Source organism: Sabethes cyaneus, chromosome 3 (genome assembly GCF_943734655.1).
Source record: "Sabethes cyaneus chromosome 3, idSabCyanKW18_F2, whole genome shotgun sequence".
Lineage (NCBI taxonomy): Eukaryota > Metazoa > Arthropoda > Insecta > Diptera > Culicidae > Sabethes > Sabethes cyaneus.
In genome coordinates, this window is record NC_071355.1 from 175,673,037 (window position 1) to 175,690,627 (window position 17,591).

A 17,591-nucleotide genomic window follows, 5' to 3' on the forward strand; every position below is an offset into this window, starting at 1 on the left:
TAGTATTGGCGTTTCGACGCCCCCCTTGGAAGATACCCACGCTATTGTTATTGAATTTATAGAATGTTTAGACCTGCCAGAAACCAACCTTGCCGCAGTTGTAGGGCGAGCAAATGAATTCATCGAAAGCTGTCGTGAAGCTGGTGGTAAAATTTTAGTTCATTGCAACGCGGGTGTCTCGCGGTCAACTGCCATCGTAATAGGATATCTGATGATAAACCACGACTACAGTTTTTTACAAGCCTTCGGACACATTAAAAGTAAACGACCATGCGTACAACCAAATGTTGGTTTTATTAACCAGTTGAAAAAGCTGCAATGCCAAAATATCTGATGCGAAAAACAAAAATAGATTAAAAAGCATTCAAGCCATTGTATCTTGTATATAAAAATATAGCTCTGAAGAAGTAAATTTTTTTACTTCTTATGGAATAGTAAAGCGAACAATCTATTAATTATTCTACTACTGCCGAAACTGTTAAAATAAATTTCTGCAATCCAGAGGATTTTCTTGAGATATATTGAAACATATGCTTTTTAGTACACCACAGATACAACATCCATGGTCGCAATCATCCTTTTTGCACTTAAAGAAACCATTATAGTGCAATGAATTGTTCGCTCTGTTACCCTGTGGCATACCTAATTTTGTGAAATACTTAATACCGGAACATTTTGTAGCAAATGGAAGTATTAATAACCTAGTAATTTTATTTTTTGCCAAACAATTCAGCAACTATCAATGTAGTATTTTTTCTATAAAACGCTTAAATTTTGATAAATTGCCAGAACGAACACGCACTACATGCAGACTACTCACGAAACTGCTCTAAATTTAAAGTATAACATGATTGCTATCCTCATTATCATCGTCGCTATCACTTAGCGGAAACAAGTCTGTGACGATACGTCTCCTAATAGCAATCGGTTCCCGTGCACGGTCGTTTGCTCGAGTATCTCCCAATGTCAGCGAATTTAGATTGTTAATTGCTTCACTCAACTCAACATCGTCATTGGGATGGTGATCGCCTTCACTGGAAACATTCGGTGATAGATTGACCATGTCGAGGGAATTGTTTGTACTGCCACTTGTATCGCTGCTCACGCTACCATCCAAATTGACTCGTCGAATTTGCTCTTCCACTTCTTCCTCTGCGGTTTCTTCGACCACAATATTACGATGCATTTGTAGTAAATTGGTTTCTGCCTGCAAATCTGCTGAACTGAGAGCACCATCCAAATTAGAGCTGGGTGCTGCTCCAGATGTAAGATCATTCGTTTCCAGTCGCAACCCGGCAACTCCCTTTTTCGGAATAGTCGTCAAATCGCGCTTGACTCGTCTTATTCTGGATGGATCGTTTTGCCTAATCTGGCACTTGTGTTCAAAGTCTACAATGTATAGAAAGCCGGCAACCAGAATCTTGCAGAATCTTTCCTTTTTCTGGTAAGACTCTTCCAGTTCTTGACTGGTTCTTTCATCATACTGCCACCACCCATTGCGGCCTTCATAATACCATTGATATTCGGCACCATCGTTGGCTTTAGCTGCTTTCTCCACTTCCTTCAATCCATTCACTAACTGTGGGTGTTCTAAGTAACTAGGCGGAATATCACGACGACACATTGCGCAGCGACGATTTTTAAACGCAACTCCCTACAAAGGAAAAAAAGGTAATGGAGATTTTTTCATATGCATCTTTTTTTAATTACCTTAACGCACAGGAAGCAAAATACATGCCCACATGGCAACCGCGCAGGATGGATACATGTTTGAAGGCAAACAGGACATTCTAGCTTAACTAAAACCATATCATTAATATGATTCGTAAATTTATATTATGTTGGTGCTTACGAATGTCTGGCTCAAGTTTTTCCTCTTGTTCTTCTAACGATTGACCCTGTTTATTGTCGTCGCCATTGTTCGAGATTGCTTCACTAACGAACTGCCTAAGCCCAGTGTCTGCCGATGCTGAAGAGGATGCGACAGATGAGTTATTTGGAAGTGACTCCGCCATCACTATTTCAGGTCTTTTCTACACACAAATTCGACGTTTTACAGCAATATTTTCTAAAAATATTCCAATGAAAATTGCAAACTGCACATAATTCAAAACATCGTAAACACGAACACAAACTCACCATGACACTATATGACTATATCAGAGTTCCCAACTTTCTTAAAAAATACTTGAAATTAAAGGAAATTATTGACTGCTCCTTGGTCTCATTCAAATATTACGTAATGCAGCGGGGGCGGGGGTTCCTTACATTTCTGTTACAGATTGGTGCGCAAATTTTACCGCGAGGAGGCTTTGAATGATAATGTTACGCGTAATCACGGCTTAGTGCGGTGTGCATGTATAGTTGAAATTGAGATATTTATATCACCCCATCGACATCTGTATATCGAGCTGCAGTGAACGTCAGCGACGGCATGTCCTGGGCTCAAAATTTGACAGCGGGCTCAAATCAAACTACTGGCAGTTGAGTGAAACGCAGTGCTGACATGCTATCTCATTTTAGCACACACGAGATGTTGGCGGCGAAAACATGGTTGCCTGCCGATGGGGTAATTTATATAAAGGTCGTCAGATAAAAATATTGCATTCCTTTGTCAGTGAGATACGCATTGCCTTCTCCGGCTAATCGAACTGCTATCAAAACGTTAATAAATTCAGGCTTTAATTTTCAAGAGCTCGCATAATCAACCCTTTTGCATGCATTATGCGACCTTCTGAAAACTAATGCTAGAATTAATTAGTTTAGATTACAATTAGACAGATAGCATCCAATTTGAAGCGCAAGTTAAAACTGTCTAAGTAGAATTACAGCACAGAACAGAAGTGGAAGTAGAAATCCAAACACGTACATGCTACCAATATTACTTTCTACAGATAGTAGCGAACCTGGCGGTTGCGAGTCACTTTTTTCCACGAAAACACGCAAAACGCATGCGAAAGCTGCTATGCCATTGGCAGCGAGCGTTCTGCTTATATTGCTGTTAAATACGTGATTTTTTACGCGGAAAGGACGTGTGGACGATTATTTTGCGTGTATGCTACCAATGCTGGCAGTTTTTGTACACTGTTGTGGTTGCCAAATTGTCGGGTTTCGTTTCGGCGTATCTCTGTTAATTTGGAGCATTTCTAGCTTGAATCCCTTTTAGAACCAAATTGTAAACAAAAGTTTATAAATATTTCGTTTGTGCAAAAAAGTCAGAATATTCAAAAATTATAGCTGGTGTTCCTGCACCAAGTAATTGTTTCTTAAAATGGATGTTCAAAATGCGCTAAACACGCCACATTTGCGTGTTAAAGTAAGTTGGAAAATTCTGTAATTGACGATTTTACATTGGATTTTCTTTTCTCTTCAGCTCATCGCTCTTCTCCATTTCACCCTTATCGCGTTTGCTATGCAAAGTCATTGGCTGCCTTCGGCTTACTTGTTCTATAACCAAATATTTATCGTTGTTTTATTTTGGTCTATTCATTGCCGAGATTCGATAGATGCAGTGTTTATAGTAACGTTTTATACCTTGTAACGTAGTTCAAAAATGCCTAAATGCCTTATATTACATTTTCAGGCCTCAGCTATCAACGCTACTAGTTTCGTGTTCGATCTGATTGCGATAATCGCTTACTTTCCAAGCAATGGAGGAATATTTTCAGTTGTGTTTGCTATTTTCAATATGGCAATAAGGCCATTTTCGTTGCTATTATTGCATAGAGAACTTTTAGATCGGGGCGGCAATATTAATTTTGCAGGTGGAAGATCAAGCGAAAACCCTGCAAGTTATGAAGACATTGACCGTCCTCATCAGCCATTCTCTCCAAATGTATAACGCAAATTTTGCGGCATACTTATTATATACTAAACAATAGGTAACATTGCGTATAACTGACCAATCCACCGCAGTAATTCGATGCTGAATTAAAAATTGTCTAGTTGTCATGCGACCAAATATCTGAATCTCGTGTTGGTAAGAAGCAAACATCTTTGAGCAGTCTTTTGGTCTAACACATAAAAACCGTTTACTTTTTCTATTATTAAATTTGATAATGTTATAATTTAAATCCAATTGTAAAATAATGTCGGTATATGGCCACTATTTTATGTTATACAAAATTAAAACAGTTGAATCTGCTAGTAGTATACATTCAGGCAACATATAAGAAATATAAGAACATATAAGAAATCGGAATATAACGTTTGAAAGGTATGCTATTTTATAAATTTAACTACAATTTTAGTCACATGAAATTTATGTTTTTATTGTTTGTCTTATAAAACTTAATTTTCAGTTTCTTGTTACTTCTTAGTAGAAAATTTGCAAAAGTCGATACTTTTCGCTTGAAGGTATACTATGTGCAAACAATATATTTTCAAATCTTGAACTGAAATTTCTGATACTTTAGTCACAGAACAGAAGTGGACGTTGCAGTCCAAACTCGTACATGCTACCTTCTAGCGAACCTGACGATAACGGGTGACTTTTCCACAAAAACATATTCGAACGCATACGAAAGCATGTAAAAGCACAGACAGCGAGCATTCAGCTTACATTGCTGTTAATCCTTTCTATGCGAAAACCTTCCCAAAGAAAAATAAAAGCAAAGGAAAGCTGTTATCATCTTTGATCGTTCAAATTTGCACTTCTGTTCTGTGCTTTAGTTATAAGTGCAATGTGTAAACAAACCATGATTATGACTGCAAACAATTACAAAAGCTTTAATAATTACACTAATAAAATAAAAATAACTACTAGTAATCATCAAGTGAACTTTTTTCATTCGAAATTTTTAGGCGTGTAATACCTGAAAAAAAAAATAAAGTTAAGTAAATACAGTCAACTATCGTTCGTTGGCGTGGTCAACACCCACTTGTTCACACTACCTAACAGTACAGGTGTGTTTTCCCAACAGTACGTAAATCGGCATACGTGTTCCCTGTTCATAGGAAGAGGAAAAGGAGAAATTTAAATAACTATCGGGGTATCTGCACTAAACTAAACTTAAAAACTGTTTGAGTTCGTTGTCTATGCAGCTTTTTTCGCATTTTTCAAACAGTATACCGTCAGCAATAGACGACCAACAAGGCTTTTACGATTCACATCCTACCATACCCTGCTTACAGTTCGACGACTACGAACTATAGTAGTCGCAGACGGATGGGATTTACATGGACCTATTCGTTGCCTTCGATAAATTGAACTATCGAATCGCAATCGCTAAATTGGATAAGCTTGGCTTGGCTTGGCTAAGCTTGGGAGGCTCATATCTCTCAGATCGCCATCCAGAAGTAAACATCCCAAGTAACCATAAGCATTAATCTAAAACCGTATATTGAAAATAATTCCGCATCCCTAGTGCCAAACTTTTGTATATTAGCAATCTTAATGCTTATAAAACCTATAATAACATTGTTGATGCATAGAAGCATTAACATAAATCAGCATTAAAGAAAGCAATATATGCGCATATAACGTAACAATATAATGCATTTAGTTAATTGCATTAAAATGAGCCGTAAGTGTTGATAAACGGCTTGTACTTGACTTCTTATTTTGCTATTCTACGGCCACTATTCGTGTCCTCTTCCACCCAACGAAAGCCGTCTTTTTCTACCCTATTGGTAATGCAGGACAAGTAACTGTGATATGAGAGGGAATATCACCAAGGTTTAAATACGACTAATTTCAACTCACTCAATCACATCCGCTATGGTTCAGATAGCAAAGGTGCAAGGAAACGAATGAGGTTGCATGACTAATTCCCGGTTCGAGCCCTGTCTAGGTGGTAACATTATCCAGCATTTCAAAAAATAGTTCTGTTTATCCTGCTCCTCTTGAGATGCAGCAAAAAAAATCGCTTGCTTTTTTAGTTTTTTAAATCCCGATCGAATCTATTTTTATTTTCCATATCAAGCAAACGATATGCCGTCGATACTTTTTCGATACGTCGATAATGTAGACAAAATGACATTTCGATTAAGCCTCAAACAAACACTGTTAATGTTTATTTGATGCTTGTGGCGTACCATTTTAATAACCCGCTTTTTCGCCTTTTTAGCATTATGTGAGTTCTACAGAAGTATATAAAGAAAAATATGCTTTTAATCATAGTTCTGTATGCTTATATAATGTTGTCCAAGGACTAGTGTTAAGTGCTTACTGGTTACTTGGGATTGACGGTCTTATCTCAAGATCTTCCACTGTTTGTTCTGGAATCCCACAAGGAAGCCATCTCGGACTTTGGTCTTTCTCGTTTTGTTCAAGAATGTAAGTTTCCCGCTTAAATATCTGCGACCATCGTTTGATAACGTTCCTTAACTGCAAAGGGAAAGAATCCGTCCGATGGCGCGGTTCTCCAGAAGCAGCTATCGACTTTTGTGAGATGGTGTTTAGATAACCGTATACTGCTGAACTCCGACAAATGAAGATTGAATTAACAAAAGGCCGAATGTCGCTAGCGTAAACAAACCGAGTGAGGGTTGATTTTCCTATGCTGGTCCAGCAAAAAATAACTCTCACTCGTTTTGTTTACAGTTGCGACATTCGCCCTTTTGTTAATTCTATCTAGAAATGTGAAGTTATCACATTCTCTAGGAAAGTAAATCCTCTCCTCTTCCATTATAAAGAAGTGCCTTTTTACGACGCGAAAACTGTGTCAAGGACTAGGGAATATGCTAACTTTCGACTCTTAAGGCCCAGACATAATGCATACATGATTTTACTACGTTGCGGCAATTTGACAGTTTTTCCATGGGTTTCATGGGACAGTTTTTCCATGGCATTTCCGCAACGTAGTAAAATCCGTATGCATTGTGTCTGGGCCTTTACACTATGACAATCCCAAAATAATTGTCTATTCTCCCGAAAATGATTTTTATTTAGTGACCGGCTTGAAACGAGGTTGGAATTAACTCAGGTTGAAAAGTTTGAATTAAGGCTGTGAACCATTCGCGAGTACGAAGCTGAAAAAGATTTTTAATCCCATGCCGAACTGTCATTGTATGAATGATGACAAAAGCAAAAATACTTCCTTCTTCTTTTTTCTCACATAAAAACCAAACAAATATCAGCAACTTCGTAGTCGCGAATTTTGCGAAATTTTTAACTTTTTGGTTAAAATTTGACAGTTCGATGGTTTTCCGAAAATTACCCTGCTCGGGAGCATGGGTTAGTTTTGACAGTTCGATGGTTCGCTTCTGAGAGCTAATGAGATATGCCACAGGCGAGAAAAGAGCTTCGATGTGTTTCACTGATTTTACTTTGAATTTTGTTTCACCAATGTATGGATGTTTAACATATAACAAATTTGTTTATTCAACCCGAAATAAAATGAGATAAATTTTATCTATCCAATAGGAGCAAATGAACACCAAAAATTCATCCAATTCCAACCTGGACTGAATAAATAAATTTGCTGTTATAGAAACATATCTTCATCCTCACCTTATATATGCTCTCATTGAGTAAAACAACTATCAATCTGTCAAATATGAAATGGTTCGCCTTCTGAACTGATTTTAACCACTCGAGGAAAAACAATCGAACTGTCAAATTTTAACTAAAAAGTTAAAAATTTTGCGAAATGGTTCACAGTTCACAGCGAAATGGGCGCTCTAATCAGGTTAACCTAGTATTTGGGTCATTTTAACCTGTTTATATGTACATATAGTTTTAGCCTGTTCAACAGATCTGACAACTGCAACTGACATCAGGAAAAAACGCTATAATAGAACAAGCTGAAAAACTAAAAACATAAAAGGTTCCGGCTCGCTTTGGTGAGCGTAGTCGTACGTGAGTTGTATAAAACCGCACAAACGATGGCCAAACATCATCCAGATCTAATATTCTGTCGTAAACAACCAGGAGTCGGTTAGTCCTTAAAGTTAGAATAAATCCTGAACGAGAAATAACATTCTTTCACAGCTATAGGTCGATTATGTGAGAAATGTGACGGCAAATGCGTTATCTGTGATTCCTATGTGCGCCCTTGTACGCTGGTGAGGATTTGTGACGAATGTAATTATGGCTCTTACCAGGGCCGCTGTGTGATTTGTGGCGGACCCGGCGTGTCCGATGCTTACTATTGCAAGGAATGTACTATTCAGGAAAAAGATGTAATTTTTTATTTAAAATGTATTCACAATTCCACATTGCAATTTTCGGTTTTTATTTTCAGAGAGATGGATGTCCAAAAATTGTCAATCTTGGAAGCTCCAAAACGGACTTGTTCTACGAAAGGAAAAAATATGGATTTAAACAAAGATAGAATAATCAGTTTGAAAATGTTTTATTTCAAATTATTGCTTGAAATGTCTTTTTTTAAATGAATTCAAATAGATTTTTCGAATAATAACACTAATAAAAAAAAGCTAGAATATACTCAGTATATTTTCATTACATTAATCTTTACTCGACAATATTTTTACAAGATGCTCAGCAAAAAAAAGTACAGAAAATCCAGCGACAAATTACTTTTCTGATTGCTGTTGTAGGGGGAATTTCTTATCTGATGAGATACAACATTCGCCTATTATCATTATTTGAAATCACACTTTAAAGGGAGAAAGCGACAGAGAGTCGAGTGCTGAAACTGTAATATACGGAACTAAACATTCAGTTTGATAGAAACCACAGCTATAAACAAAACAAGCTATTGTGGACTACTTCGAAAGCATATTTCCAAACATGTTGAGCGGCGTTGGATTTATTGTATCTCTTCCTGGCATCTTAAAACTATTGGCATTGGTTGGATCTGTGTATAAACATTCAAGTTGAAAGGTAATGTGTGTTTTTTTGTATTTCAGCTATGCATGATAATCGGAGGATTAATTTTCGTTTTTGTTACATCTGGAGGTTGTAAAGAATCACAAACGTGGTAAGTTTATTTGAAAATAAAAATACTTGACGATAAACTTATGTGCTTGCGTATTACGAGTTATTTCACGAAGAAGAAAAATGTTCTATCGCTTAGAATTTTGCAAAACAAAAAATGGACATTTGTGTTTATTGCATTCATAAATTACTAAACTTCTACCAATAACGAGTTGCTGTATTTAGTAGAAGTTAGTTTTTACAATTACTTATTGTCGTACATTTGTCATACAGGGCTGTCACATATATAATTTCCACAACAGTCAGTGCTGTTCTATCTATGGTATCGTACACACTTTATGCCTTGAAGTTGATAAAATCACCAAACGCTCTGAAAGTGCAACATATCGCAGAGATAACGTTCGCGTATGCCGTTTTTCTTCTGCTGCTGATTGTCTCGATTATCATGATGACACAGTGCACGAACAAATTATACACGATCGACTATGTCCCTGAGGTAAGATGCGCCTTAAATTGTACTCTTTAAATAACACTATTATAATTGTTTTACCAGTCGCTAACGATAATCGGCGCAATACTGTTGGCAACAGGAGGAACACAACTTTTTCTTCATTGGCGCTCAAAGGAATACATCGATGACATTCAGATGAACATTCCGCGGCATCTTCAACAAAACAATAATCCTCATCTATCAAGAAAATCAATTCTTATTTAACTAATTAGGTAGTTTTTATTTAATGAAAAGAAAAATGCCACATACAAAACTAATACATGTTTTTCCTATTGATATTCGTATATTTTCTAAACATTCTGCGGTAAAAAACTCATCCGGTGGAGAAATATCAAAGGTTAAATATCCAAATCTTTAGATACTCCGTAAGCGCAAACTGACATCATCTGGTCTTTAACCTTATAGAAATTTTCAACAGCGATAGGTTTTGCTTCTGGCCACATGGCAAGTTCCTTATAAATGGAGCGAACGAATTTCATGCGGAAATTGCTATTCAGGAAGCTTAAAATCTTATTCATTTTGTCCATTAGCTTAGCGCGAATGTACAACCGGACGACTCGGAATCGTATTTCCGCGTTTTTCGTGCCATCAATACCATAGGCTTTTTCTAGCAGTTCAATTTTCTCTGCATTTAGCTCTTTGATCGTTTTCTTTGCCAGCAATTGTGCCAAAAATTCTATGGTTTGTACACTAGTCAACTGTTCAGATAGTAATGGGGATGCTCTGATGACCTCAACTCCTTGTTCTGCCCACAAAGAGCAATGATTGTTGCAAGCGTTCAACTGGGAGCGATCGTAGCTAAAAAGAAAAAAGAACAAATGCAAATTCTACCCATGCTCAAACGTGCTACGTGCAAAAGAGAGCTGAAACTTACTTCGGAATTACCGGAGGCATTCCCTCGCCAAACAACCACTGATCCCAGTCGATTCGTTCTAGAAGCACATCATTATTGGGATTTTCACGGAACCAATTATACAAAGCTTTCTTGAAATCTTCGGTCAGTACAGACTGGTATTTAAATTTGTCCAAATAATTACGGAAGAAAGGCTCAAACTTTTCCGGTCCACCAAATAGATCCTCTAAATAGCGCAAAAATGTCGAACCTTTTACGTACGGTACGCTCGAAAATGCATCATCTGGACTACATTCGCTAAGATCAACCACCAGCTTGGTTAACTCCGGCGTGTCGGCAAGCTGCGTTTTTATCTAACGAAATAAGACACTTCAGTGAGAGAATTATGAAACTAAATTGAAATTAATATTACGCAATCTGTGAGCTCGCTTAGCTGGTGGAGCGCGTGCAAATCCCGTGCGGCACTTCCAAATAAACGTCCCACAATTTTTCCCTCAACGAAAACAGTAAACCCTTCATTCAACCAAAAATGTTCAAAATTTCTATTCGTGACTAAATTGCCCGTCCAACTGTGAGCGATTTCATGCGCCACAACCGTAGCCAACGATTTATCACCGGCGAGAAGTGTCGGCGTAACAAAAGTCAGACATGGGTTCTCCATACCGCCGAATGGAAAGCTTGGAGGCATCACCAACAGGTCATAGCGACCCCACACATAAGGTCCGCATATTTCCTCTGCTTTAGCGATAAAATCGGCAGTTTGAGAAAACTCCTCGGCCGATTCATTTATCTGTTCCTGTTCCGCCCATACGCTGGAGCTGAAAAATAATTAAACAGTGGTTTTAACCAGAACATTAAAAAACCAGTTGAATTTTTTTTTTTTTTTTTTTTGAATACTTACATTGGACCAATCTCTTTCTCCACTAATGCGCCAACTACAATCGCCAATAGATAGCTTGGAATGGCAATTTTTTGTTCAAATTTAGATAACCCAGGTTCTGATGCCTTTTTAACGGCGCTCATAAGCCCTGTTACATAAGATGGGTGTCGTAACTGAAATTAAATTATTATTTTATATGGATATTGACAAAATATACTACGTACCGTTGCATTGTAGGTAAATTTAACAGCCGGTGTATCTTGACAAGGCACGATTGAACGGGCGTGAATGGCCTGACATTGGCTGAAAAGATAAGGATATTGTTTGCCACAAGTCTGCTGGGCTGTTAGCCACTGGAGAGCACTCGCCTTCGGGTCAGTTTCATACTGGATAATCACGCTAATTTCTCCTGTCGTCTTTGTGGGAAGATAAATGGTCAGTTTCGAACCAATGTTCTCTATGTGTGTTCCAACATCCCAGCTCAGTGGTATTTCTCCGCCGGAAGAAGACGCAGCGACTGAGGCAATTTTAAGTTCACTGGTGTCTAAGAACTAACCGCAATGCTTATTATTATATTTGAAGTAGTGCTAAATAAACAATTCTTACAATTTCTTCTACATCGTTCCTTACAGTCTTGAAATGTAGTGTTGCGCTTCCCGAGAGTGTCGATTTGTCAAAATTGACCTTCCAATCTAAATCCACATGATATATAATAAGTTCATCTAGACGGAGAAAAAATGATTTTTCACTGCTCATTTACCGCTTTATTTTTGACATAGTAACAATAAAATTTTTGACTGAATCACTTACGTGCATTTGAGTACGAGCTAGGATCTATCGGACTTAGCCGCATCTTACAGAATGTCTATATCTGAAATGATTGAAGAATAAACCACACAAGTGATTTAAATAACAAGACTAGAAAGCCACATGTCAAGATAACACATACTCGACCAATTAAATGGTCACTATTGCTGATAAGAAATAAAAGTATGTACAACAGAAACCAGTTGGAAATATGATTAACATTGCTGGGTATCATAGATCATTGATTTACATGATAATGAATACTGTTTGGGCACAGCAAATTATACAACGAACATGTTAGGTATCTGTTGAAAAATTCTACTAATTCTGCTCAACTAAAAATGACATCATTAAAAATCTTGTAGGCGTTTCGCTGAGTCAGAATATTATTAAACTAGACTTGTCCGCAAGTATCAGGCTTGATTTTATTCACTTTATTTTGCACAAGCATTTTTTTACCCTACCTGATTTTTCCGAGAGATAATTATCATCAAACGATAACCGTTCTTATTCTAGTTTTGTACACGATATCGAAAATAAAAATACGCCTCTTCTAGCAACAAGTACGAACCGAACCGTAAAGCCTTGCGTGAAGCATTTACAATAATTATTATTATTCATAGAAATGCAGACAACTTCAACTCCGACACCATCCAGTATGAACACCATCAGGGTACCATTCCCGATAGTGGAACAATAAGTGAAACATTTCGTTTTTTGTGTAGGGTGATAATTTTTTATCACCAGCCACTTTCTATCTATTACAGGCTGCTTTCGCGTAACTTTAGAAAAGGAAATAGATAAGTAAATTACAGTGAGATAATAAATTTTCAAGTCTCTTCCGCTTATTATGGCGATGCAAACACACTTTAAAGGCCCGCGCAGAATTGGTACTTTACGGTTGCATTTGCGTTAATCTGACAGTTTGCCCATACAATTTGACAGATAATCTGTTAAATCTACGCAGCCGCTACCATAAAGTATCAATTCTTAACAAGATTCTTAATTATCAATTATTGGTACTTTACGGTTGCGTTGCTGTTGGTACACTCAAAATATTCTGCACATAACTAATGGTAAATTTCCATATGAAATTCTAGATGATTATCATGTGCCGCATATAAACACAATCCGCCTAGAAATACACATAGAAATTATACGGATATGAATAGTATGTGCAATTATACACATAAAAAATATGCGCATATGAATTAGTATGTGCAAAAGTTTCGCGTACCCATAAATTATAACTGTGCGGCATATAAAGTTCATTGACTAGGCACATTGCAAAAATCTATGTGTGGGACACATAGAAACTATACGAAAAGTTTTCTCAGTGTAGTTTTTAAATCATTACGTTGCGTTGCGATTGTCGGATGATGACGGTCAATGTAATTCGGACTTAAGAGTGCAAAACGAAATTTTCCGAAACTGACAGTCAGAAATGACAAAGCGTTTATGTCGTTTATGTTTACTTTTAGTTTTGATTTTGGCCTGAAAATATTGTTTTCACGTGCGGTTTTAATATAAATTATAATTATATCATATGTTCTAGATGGTATTCGGATGTTAGGTTCTCAAGCAATATAGTGTAAAATTGATAAAATTGCTTAATAAAAAGACCAGTTGGTAGAAACGTCCTTATTTTCAATGTCTGCTATAAAAAGAGTACAGGTATATAAAGAATAACAATGCGCTCTCTGTTAATATTGATTGCATAAATTTTGTTTTAGCAATGGGCAACGTTTGCTCGTGTTTGGCATATTTACGATTGTACCTGGCAAAACCCATTTGAATCTGCCAGTTTAATCAAAAAACATTTGATGGGATTGCATAAGCCTATATATCATCCAATGAGTAAGTTGCAGTTCTCTTAGGTCTTAGGTTTATTCACCATAAAGCTTCTTAATTTGCTGTGCTGTACAATCATTATCATATGCATAATTTGCATAGTTTTAAGGTTCAAACACGAATCGTTGGTTTCTGGGATTTCAAAAGAAGTTTTTAGGCTCAAAACAAGAGATAATAATGTTCACGAAAATTTTTCATTGTGTTCTTTGCGTCTGTCAGTCATTGACTTTTTGGATTTCACAGACTCAAAATTAAAAAAAAATATGTTTATGAAATTTGTAATTATGTTCTAACAGACGCAAAGAAAATAGTAGAAGTTAGAAGTTTCACGAATATAATAATTATTTTGAGCCTAAAAACTGCTTTTGAAAACCCATAAATCCATGACGCGTGTTTGAACCTTGAAATCCAGTCGGTATAACTGTATAATTTTGCTCGCAGATGACTGTGGTGATCATGTAGTTGTAATCAACACTGCAGACATTGCATTACCAGGTGATGAATGGAAAAAACGAGCTTACTTTCATCACACTGGATACGCAGGGGGAGCAACCTGGACGTTAGCTTGGGAGCTGCATGAAAAAGATCCTACTATGGTAAGTAGTGAAACGGGGTTAAACTTTAAACAACGTCTAAAGTTGTGCAAATGATTTTTAAACTTTATACCTAATCTCTTTTCATTTTTACAGATTATGAAAAAGTCAATTTATCGTTCGATGCATGGTAATCTCCAACGTCGACATACTATGCAAAGGTTGCATCTTTTCAAGGACGCAAATGTTCCTAAGGAAATTCTCGAAAACGTTACTAATCAAATACGTCAGCCAAGGCGAGTTCCGGAACGGCTAGACTTGATGGATCCAGAACAAGTTAAAAACTTCCCTAAGATCATGGATTATCCCGAAGAATACATTCTTCGATAGTCCGAGTTTCTTTCACTCACCGTAGAAAAAAAAACAGAAAATAGACAAAACAAGTTTATTGTATTAGGAATTAACAAAACATCGACTGCGAAATACTTTCAGTAGCGCACTGAAATCTGAAAACTTCGAACGCAAATGTCCCTCCCGGGTTTCATTTCGCATCGTCATACGGCAGATTCCAGAACACTATAGAAACTTTAGCAATCGCTTTCCTATTTAGCCGACTTGGTGGTGATCATTCACTTCACAGCTTTAAGCACATCGGAAAGTATTTCCTCAGCTTCAGGAAATTTTTCCTTTCGCGGAGGTCCTTTCTTCAAACCGGTCCATATCAAGATTTTGTCGGCGTTCTTTGTTTTGGCTACAGAAATTTCAAAAGCACCTCGACGAGGTTTGCCATCCTCGTTCAACACTAATTCGGAAAGTTGTCCCGGCGCAAGTTCACACAATTGTTCGTATATTTGTGTAGCTTTGCGCTTGAACACTTGTCATGATTTGCAGTGTTCGATGAAAACAGTTACACCATTCTCCGTCGGTGGTTCTAGCGAAGCTCGTTTTTTCGTTGGAACTGGGTCCTGAAAAATTGTTTATGCAGATTAGACTGAGTTTATGCGGATTCGAATGCTATGTATGTCAATGATATTTTGAACAGGAAAATGTCGGTAGGCGCATAAAACTTCAAAATTATTGGGTTTGGTGAACGCTGGTGGTGAAGAATGCTATATTGTATTATATTCGGTAGAAGAATCGCAGTGTTCAAAATTTGGAGTAGAAATATTTTTTAAATCATTCATTTTCTATTCTTGATAAGAGATAATTACATACCTCAGCCGATTTCACAGCGCCTCGTTTGGAACGAGTTGCCATGTTTATACGTTTGACGAAAACTACAAAAATCAACTTTCAGCAGAATTTCAATCCGTTACTGAAAACAGTAGTGCGAACTAAGATAATTCGCGCCTAAAGAACACAGGACTATAGATGTCGGTCAGCGTCAGCGTTAACCGGCGCTTCAATAGATGATCGTCATCGTCATTGTGATGGTTGTGATGTCAAACAAGACGACGTCAATGACTGTTGCACCCAGGGATGCCAGGTGATTTTTTGAAAAGTCTTCACGAATCAAGGAAAATTAAAGATAGAACTAACAAAAGGGCGAATGTCGCAAGCGTAAACAAAGCAAGGGAATGCTCCATTAACGAGAGCAGCAAGTACAACATCGAACAATGAAACTCGATGTTTTGCTTTTTTCTTTTTTTTTCTCGCTATGTTACTGCACAAAGTAAATTGATATATACCAGGTATATGACAATGCGAGCTGTCATATACACTTTGCACTAACACATCTACACTAGTTCTGAGATTTCGAGCATTTTGTATGGAAAATTAGTTAATTTTTTAAAAAAATCGTTGGATACACAAGATTTGTCTTTTTTTTCTTACAGCTTTTATGTTTATGCTTAGAACATTATTTCTAGTATGTATTTTCATGAATACAATGAAGTGCAACATTCCAAATTGCAAGCGGAAATTTTTTCGTCAGAGCGGTATCAAGATGTCTCAAAGAAATGTCGTTATATCGCTTTCCTACAAGTAGTAAAACAAAAAAGATTTTTTTTAAAATGCTCGGACATGATTGTTCAATAAGCAGCATGAGCAACATTGTTATCCGCCCGCGATATTTTTCGTCTGATTTCTGGTAAGCTTTTAAAGTGTTAATTATCTTCTAAGACCGTTTTGTAGCAATCTAAGATTACTTTTTATGGTTTTCTACGTAGTGTTGAGACGGGTAAATTTATGATAAAAAGGTATCATCTTGGAACAGTGACTTTTCAAGCAATAGCACAAGCATCTATTCGAATAAAACTATTTTTTAAAAGAAGACATCAAAGGCAGATATTCAAGAGCATCATGCAAGCAAAATGTTGGATGGAACGTGTTTTAATTCAAGCAACTGTATACCGTATTGATCGTGAAGTATTACATTAACATTAATTCATTTTTCAATTGCACATCGAAATAGTTAGTCACCCATGTTCTCAAATTTTTTACGCATAATAAAGAAGGCTACAAGTGCAAATGACTTTAAAATATATTCCTTACATTTCATTGTAAATGTTCAAATATTTGTCTGGAATAATATAGCTGCATTCATTAATTACAATTAATTTAGTTTTAATTTTCATGCAAGTTCCATCATATTTCAGAACTATTTCTTCTTCTTTCTACACACACTAATGCAACCCTCGATGGTCACATACCTGGTATATATCAATTTACTTTGGTTACTGCATTGAAGTTTGACACTTTTGGAAGCGTTGACAGTTTTGGAAGCGCGATGTTATCTTCTGTCAAATACATAGCAAGGGATAGCACAGCGCATCCCCTCAAAACAAAGCGAGTAAGAGTTAATTTTCAGGGGCTTGCGATGGGTGCCATGTTTTTGTTGCCAACATCCTCAGCACATCTCGACAAGGTTGGCAGCAAATTTACCTGTCAGACGGGCGCTATTTCCTGCATTTCTTGCAAATAGCGCCCTTCGTTAAGTCGACTGTCAAACACCGTTCGTTAAGATAAGGATAGCACCCCGCTGTTAATTTTCCTTTGCTGGCCCAGCAAAAAATAACTCTCACTTGTTTTGTTTACATTTGCGACATTCGCCCTTTTGTTAATTCTATCTACAATTGTCTTCTTCCGGCTTGCCAGATTTCTGTCAGCCATGTCGAACAGAACCGATACCGAAACCGATTCAACCGGTTTGTGTTTTTTGCGTAACTTTTTGATTAAAAAAGCTGTCATCATAAATATTATCAATTTCCCACCCTTTCGTACGCGATGAATTATAACCGTCGCGGGCGAAACCATCGCCGGAATCATCGCGGGGGCAAATATCGTTTATTTTGTCAAGTAAATCAATTGCTTAC

At 37.0% G+C, this 17,591-nt stretch overlaps 6 protein-coding genes across 6 annotated transcripts; 3 read left to right on the forward strand and 3 right to left on the reverse strand.

The window, feature by feature from the left end:
• Positions 1–285: 285 nt before the first annotated feature.
• On the reverse strand, positions 286–2,100 carry LOC128741355 (E3 ubiquitin-protein ligase rnf146-like). The gene is made up of 3 exons (XM_053837128.1): positions 1,853–2,100; positions 1,711–1,799; positions 286–1,654 (listed from the first exon to the last, which is right to left on the reverse strand). The coding sequence occupies exons 1-3, from the start codon at positions 2,013–2,015 to the stop codon at positions 836–838; spliced, it is 1,071 nt and encodes a 356-aa protein (XP_053693103.1). The 5' UTR covers positions 2,016–2,100; the 3' UTR covers positions 286–835.
• Positions 2,101–7,760: 5,660 nt separating this feature from the next.
• On the forward strand, positions 7,761–8,363 carry LOC128742514 (PHD finger-like domain-containing protein 5A). The gene is made up of 3 exons (XM_053838907.1): positions 7,761–7,879; positions 7,934–8,124; positions 8,187–8,363. The coding sequence occupies exons 1-3, from the start codon at positions 7,828–7,830 to the stop codon at positions 8,274–8,276; spliced, it is 333 nt and encodes a 110-aa protein (XP_053694882.1). The 5' UTR covers positions 7,761–7,827; the 3' UTR covers positions 8,277–8,363.
• Positions 8,364–8,695: 332 nt separating this feature from the next.
• Positions 8,696–9,557, forward strand: LOC128739183 (uncharacterized). The gene is made up of 4 exons (XM_053834613.1): positions 8,696–8,755; positions 8,815–8,885; positions 9,116–9,338; positions 9,396–9,557. The coding sequence occupies exons 1-4, from the start codon at positions 8,696–8,698 to the stop codon at positions 9,555–9,557; spliced, it is 516 nt and encodes a 171-aa protein (XP_053690588.1).
• A 1-nt stretch (position 9,558) lies between these two features.
• On the reverse strand, positions 9,559–12,485 carry LOC128739180 (leukotriene A-4 hydrolase). Its single transcript, XM_053834611.1, has 8 exons — positions 12,358–12,485; positions 11,897–11,957; positions 11,693–11,808; positions 11,311–11,637; positions 11,108–11,259; positions 10,619–11,024; positions 10,228–10,559; positions 9,559–10,151 (listed from the first exon to the last, which is right to left on the reverse strand). The coding sequence occupies exons 2-8, from the start codon at positions 11,937–11,939 to the stop codon at positions 9,692–9,694; spliced, it is 1,836 nt and encodes a 611-aa protein (XP_053690586.1). The 5' UTR covers positions 11,940–11,957; positions 12,358–12,485; the 3' UTR covers positions 9,559–9,691.
• A 966-nt stretch (positions 12,486–13,451) lies between these two features.
• LOC128739182 (39S ribosomal protein L13, mitochondrial) lies at positions 13,452–14,863 on the forward strand. Its single transcript, XM_053834612.1, has 4 exons — positions 13,452–13,567; positions 13,627–13,750; positions 14,186–14,340; positions 14,434–14,863. Exons 1-4 carry the CDS (start codon positions 13,544–13,546, stop codon positions 14,665–14,667), a joined length of 537 nt encoding a protein of 178 aa, XP_053690587.1. The 5' UTR covers positions 13,452–13,543; the 3' UTR covers positions 14,668–14,863.
• On the reverse strand, positions 14,759–15,589 carry LOC128739184 (selenoprotein H-like). Its single transcript, XM_053834614.1, has 2 exons — positions 15,493–15,589; positions 14,759–15,242 (listed from the first exon to the last, which is right to left on the reverse strand). Exons 1-2 carry the CDS (start codon positions 15,532–15,534, stop codon positions 14,907–14,909), a joined length of 378 nt encoding a protein of 125 aa, XP_053690589.1. The 5' UTR covers positions 15,535–15,589; the 3' UTR covers positions 14,759–14,906.
• Positions 15,590–17,591: the final 2,002 nt, after the last annotated feature.

Coding starts and splice junctions, on each gene's coding strand:
- LOC128741355 (XM_053837128.1), bottom strand. CDS start 2,015: ATGGCGGAGTCACTTCCAAATAACTCATCTGTCGCATCCTCTTCAGCA. Junction 1,800..1,852: donor AAAACTTGAGCCAGACATTC/GTAAGCACCAAC, acceptor ATATGGTTTTAG/TTAAGCTAGAATGTCCTGTT. Junction 1,655..1,710: donor TTTGCTTCCTGTGCGTTAAG/GTAATTAAAAAA, acceptor TTTCCTTTGTAG/GGAGTTGCGTTTAAAAATCG.
- LOC128742514 (XM_053838907.1), top strand. CDS start 7,828: ATGGCCAAACATCATCCAGATCTAATATTCTGTCGTAAACAACCAGGA. Junction 7,880..7,933: donor TCGTAAACAACCAGGAGTCG/GTTAGTCCTTAA, acceptor ATTCTTTCACAG/CTATAGGTCGATTATGTGAG. Junction 8,125..8,186: donor GTACTATTCAGGAAAAAGAT/GTAATTTTTTAT, acceptor TTTTATTTTCAG/AGAGATGGATGTCCAAAAAT.
- LOC128739183 (XM_053834613.1), top strand. CDS start 8,696: ATGTTGAGCGGCGTTGGATTTATTGTATCTCTTCCTGGCATCTTAAAA. Junction 8,756..8,814: donor TCTTAAAACTATTGGCATTG/GTTGGATCTGTG, acceptor TTTGTATTTCAG/CTATGCATGATAATCGGAGG. Junction 8,886..9,115: donor TGTAAAGAATCACAAACGTG/GTAAGTTTATTT, acceptor TTTGTCATACAG/GGCTGTCACATATATAATTT.
- LOC128739180 (XM_053834611.1), bottom strand. CDS start 11,939: ATGCGGCTAAGTCCGATAGATCCTAGCTCGTACTCAAATGCAC. Junction 11,025..11,107: donor GAGAAAGAGATTGGTCCAAT/GTAAGTATTCAA, acceptor ATTATTTTTCAG/CTCCAGCGTATGGGCGGAAC. Junction 10,152..10,227: donor ATGCCTCCGGTAATTCCGAA/GTAAGTTTCAGC, acceptor TTTTCTTTTTAG/CTACGATCGCTCCCAGTTGA.
- LOC128739182 (XM_053834612.1), top strand. CDS start 13,544: ATGTCTGCTATAAAAAGAGTACAG. Junction 13,751..14,185: donor GCCTATATATCATCCAATGA/GTAAGTTGCAGT, acceptor TTTTGCTCGCAG/ATGACTGTGGTGATCATGTA. Junction 14,341..14,433: donor ATGAAAAAGATCCTACTATG/GTAAGTAGTGAA, acceptor TCATTTTTACAG/ATTATGAAAAAGTCAATTTA.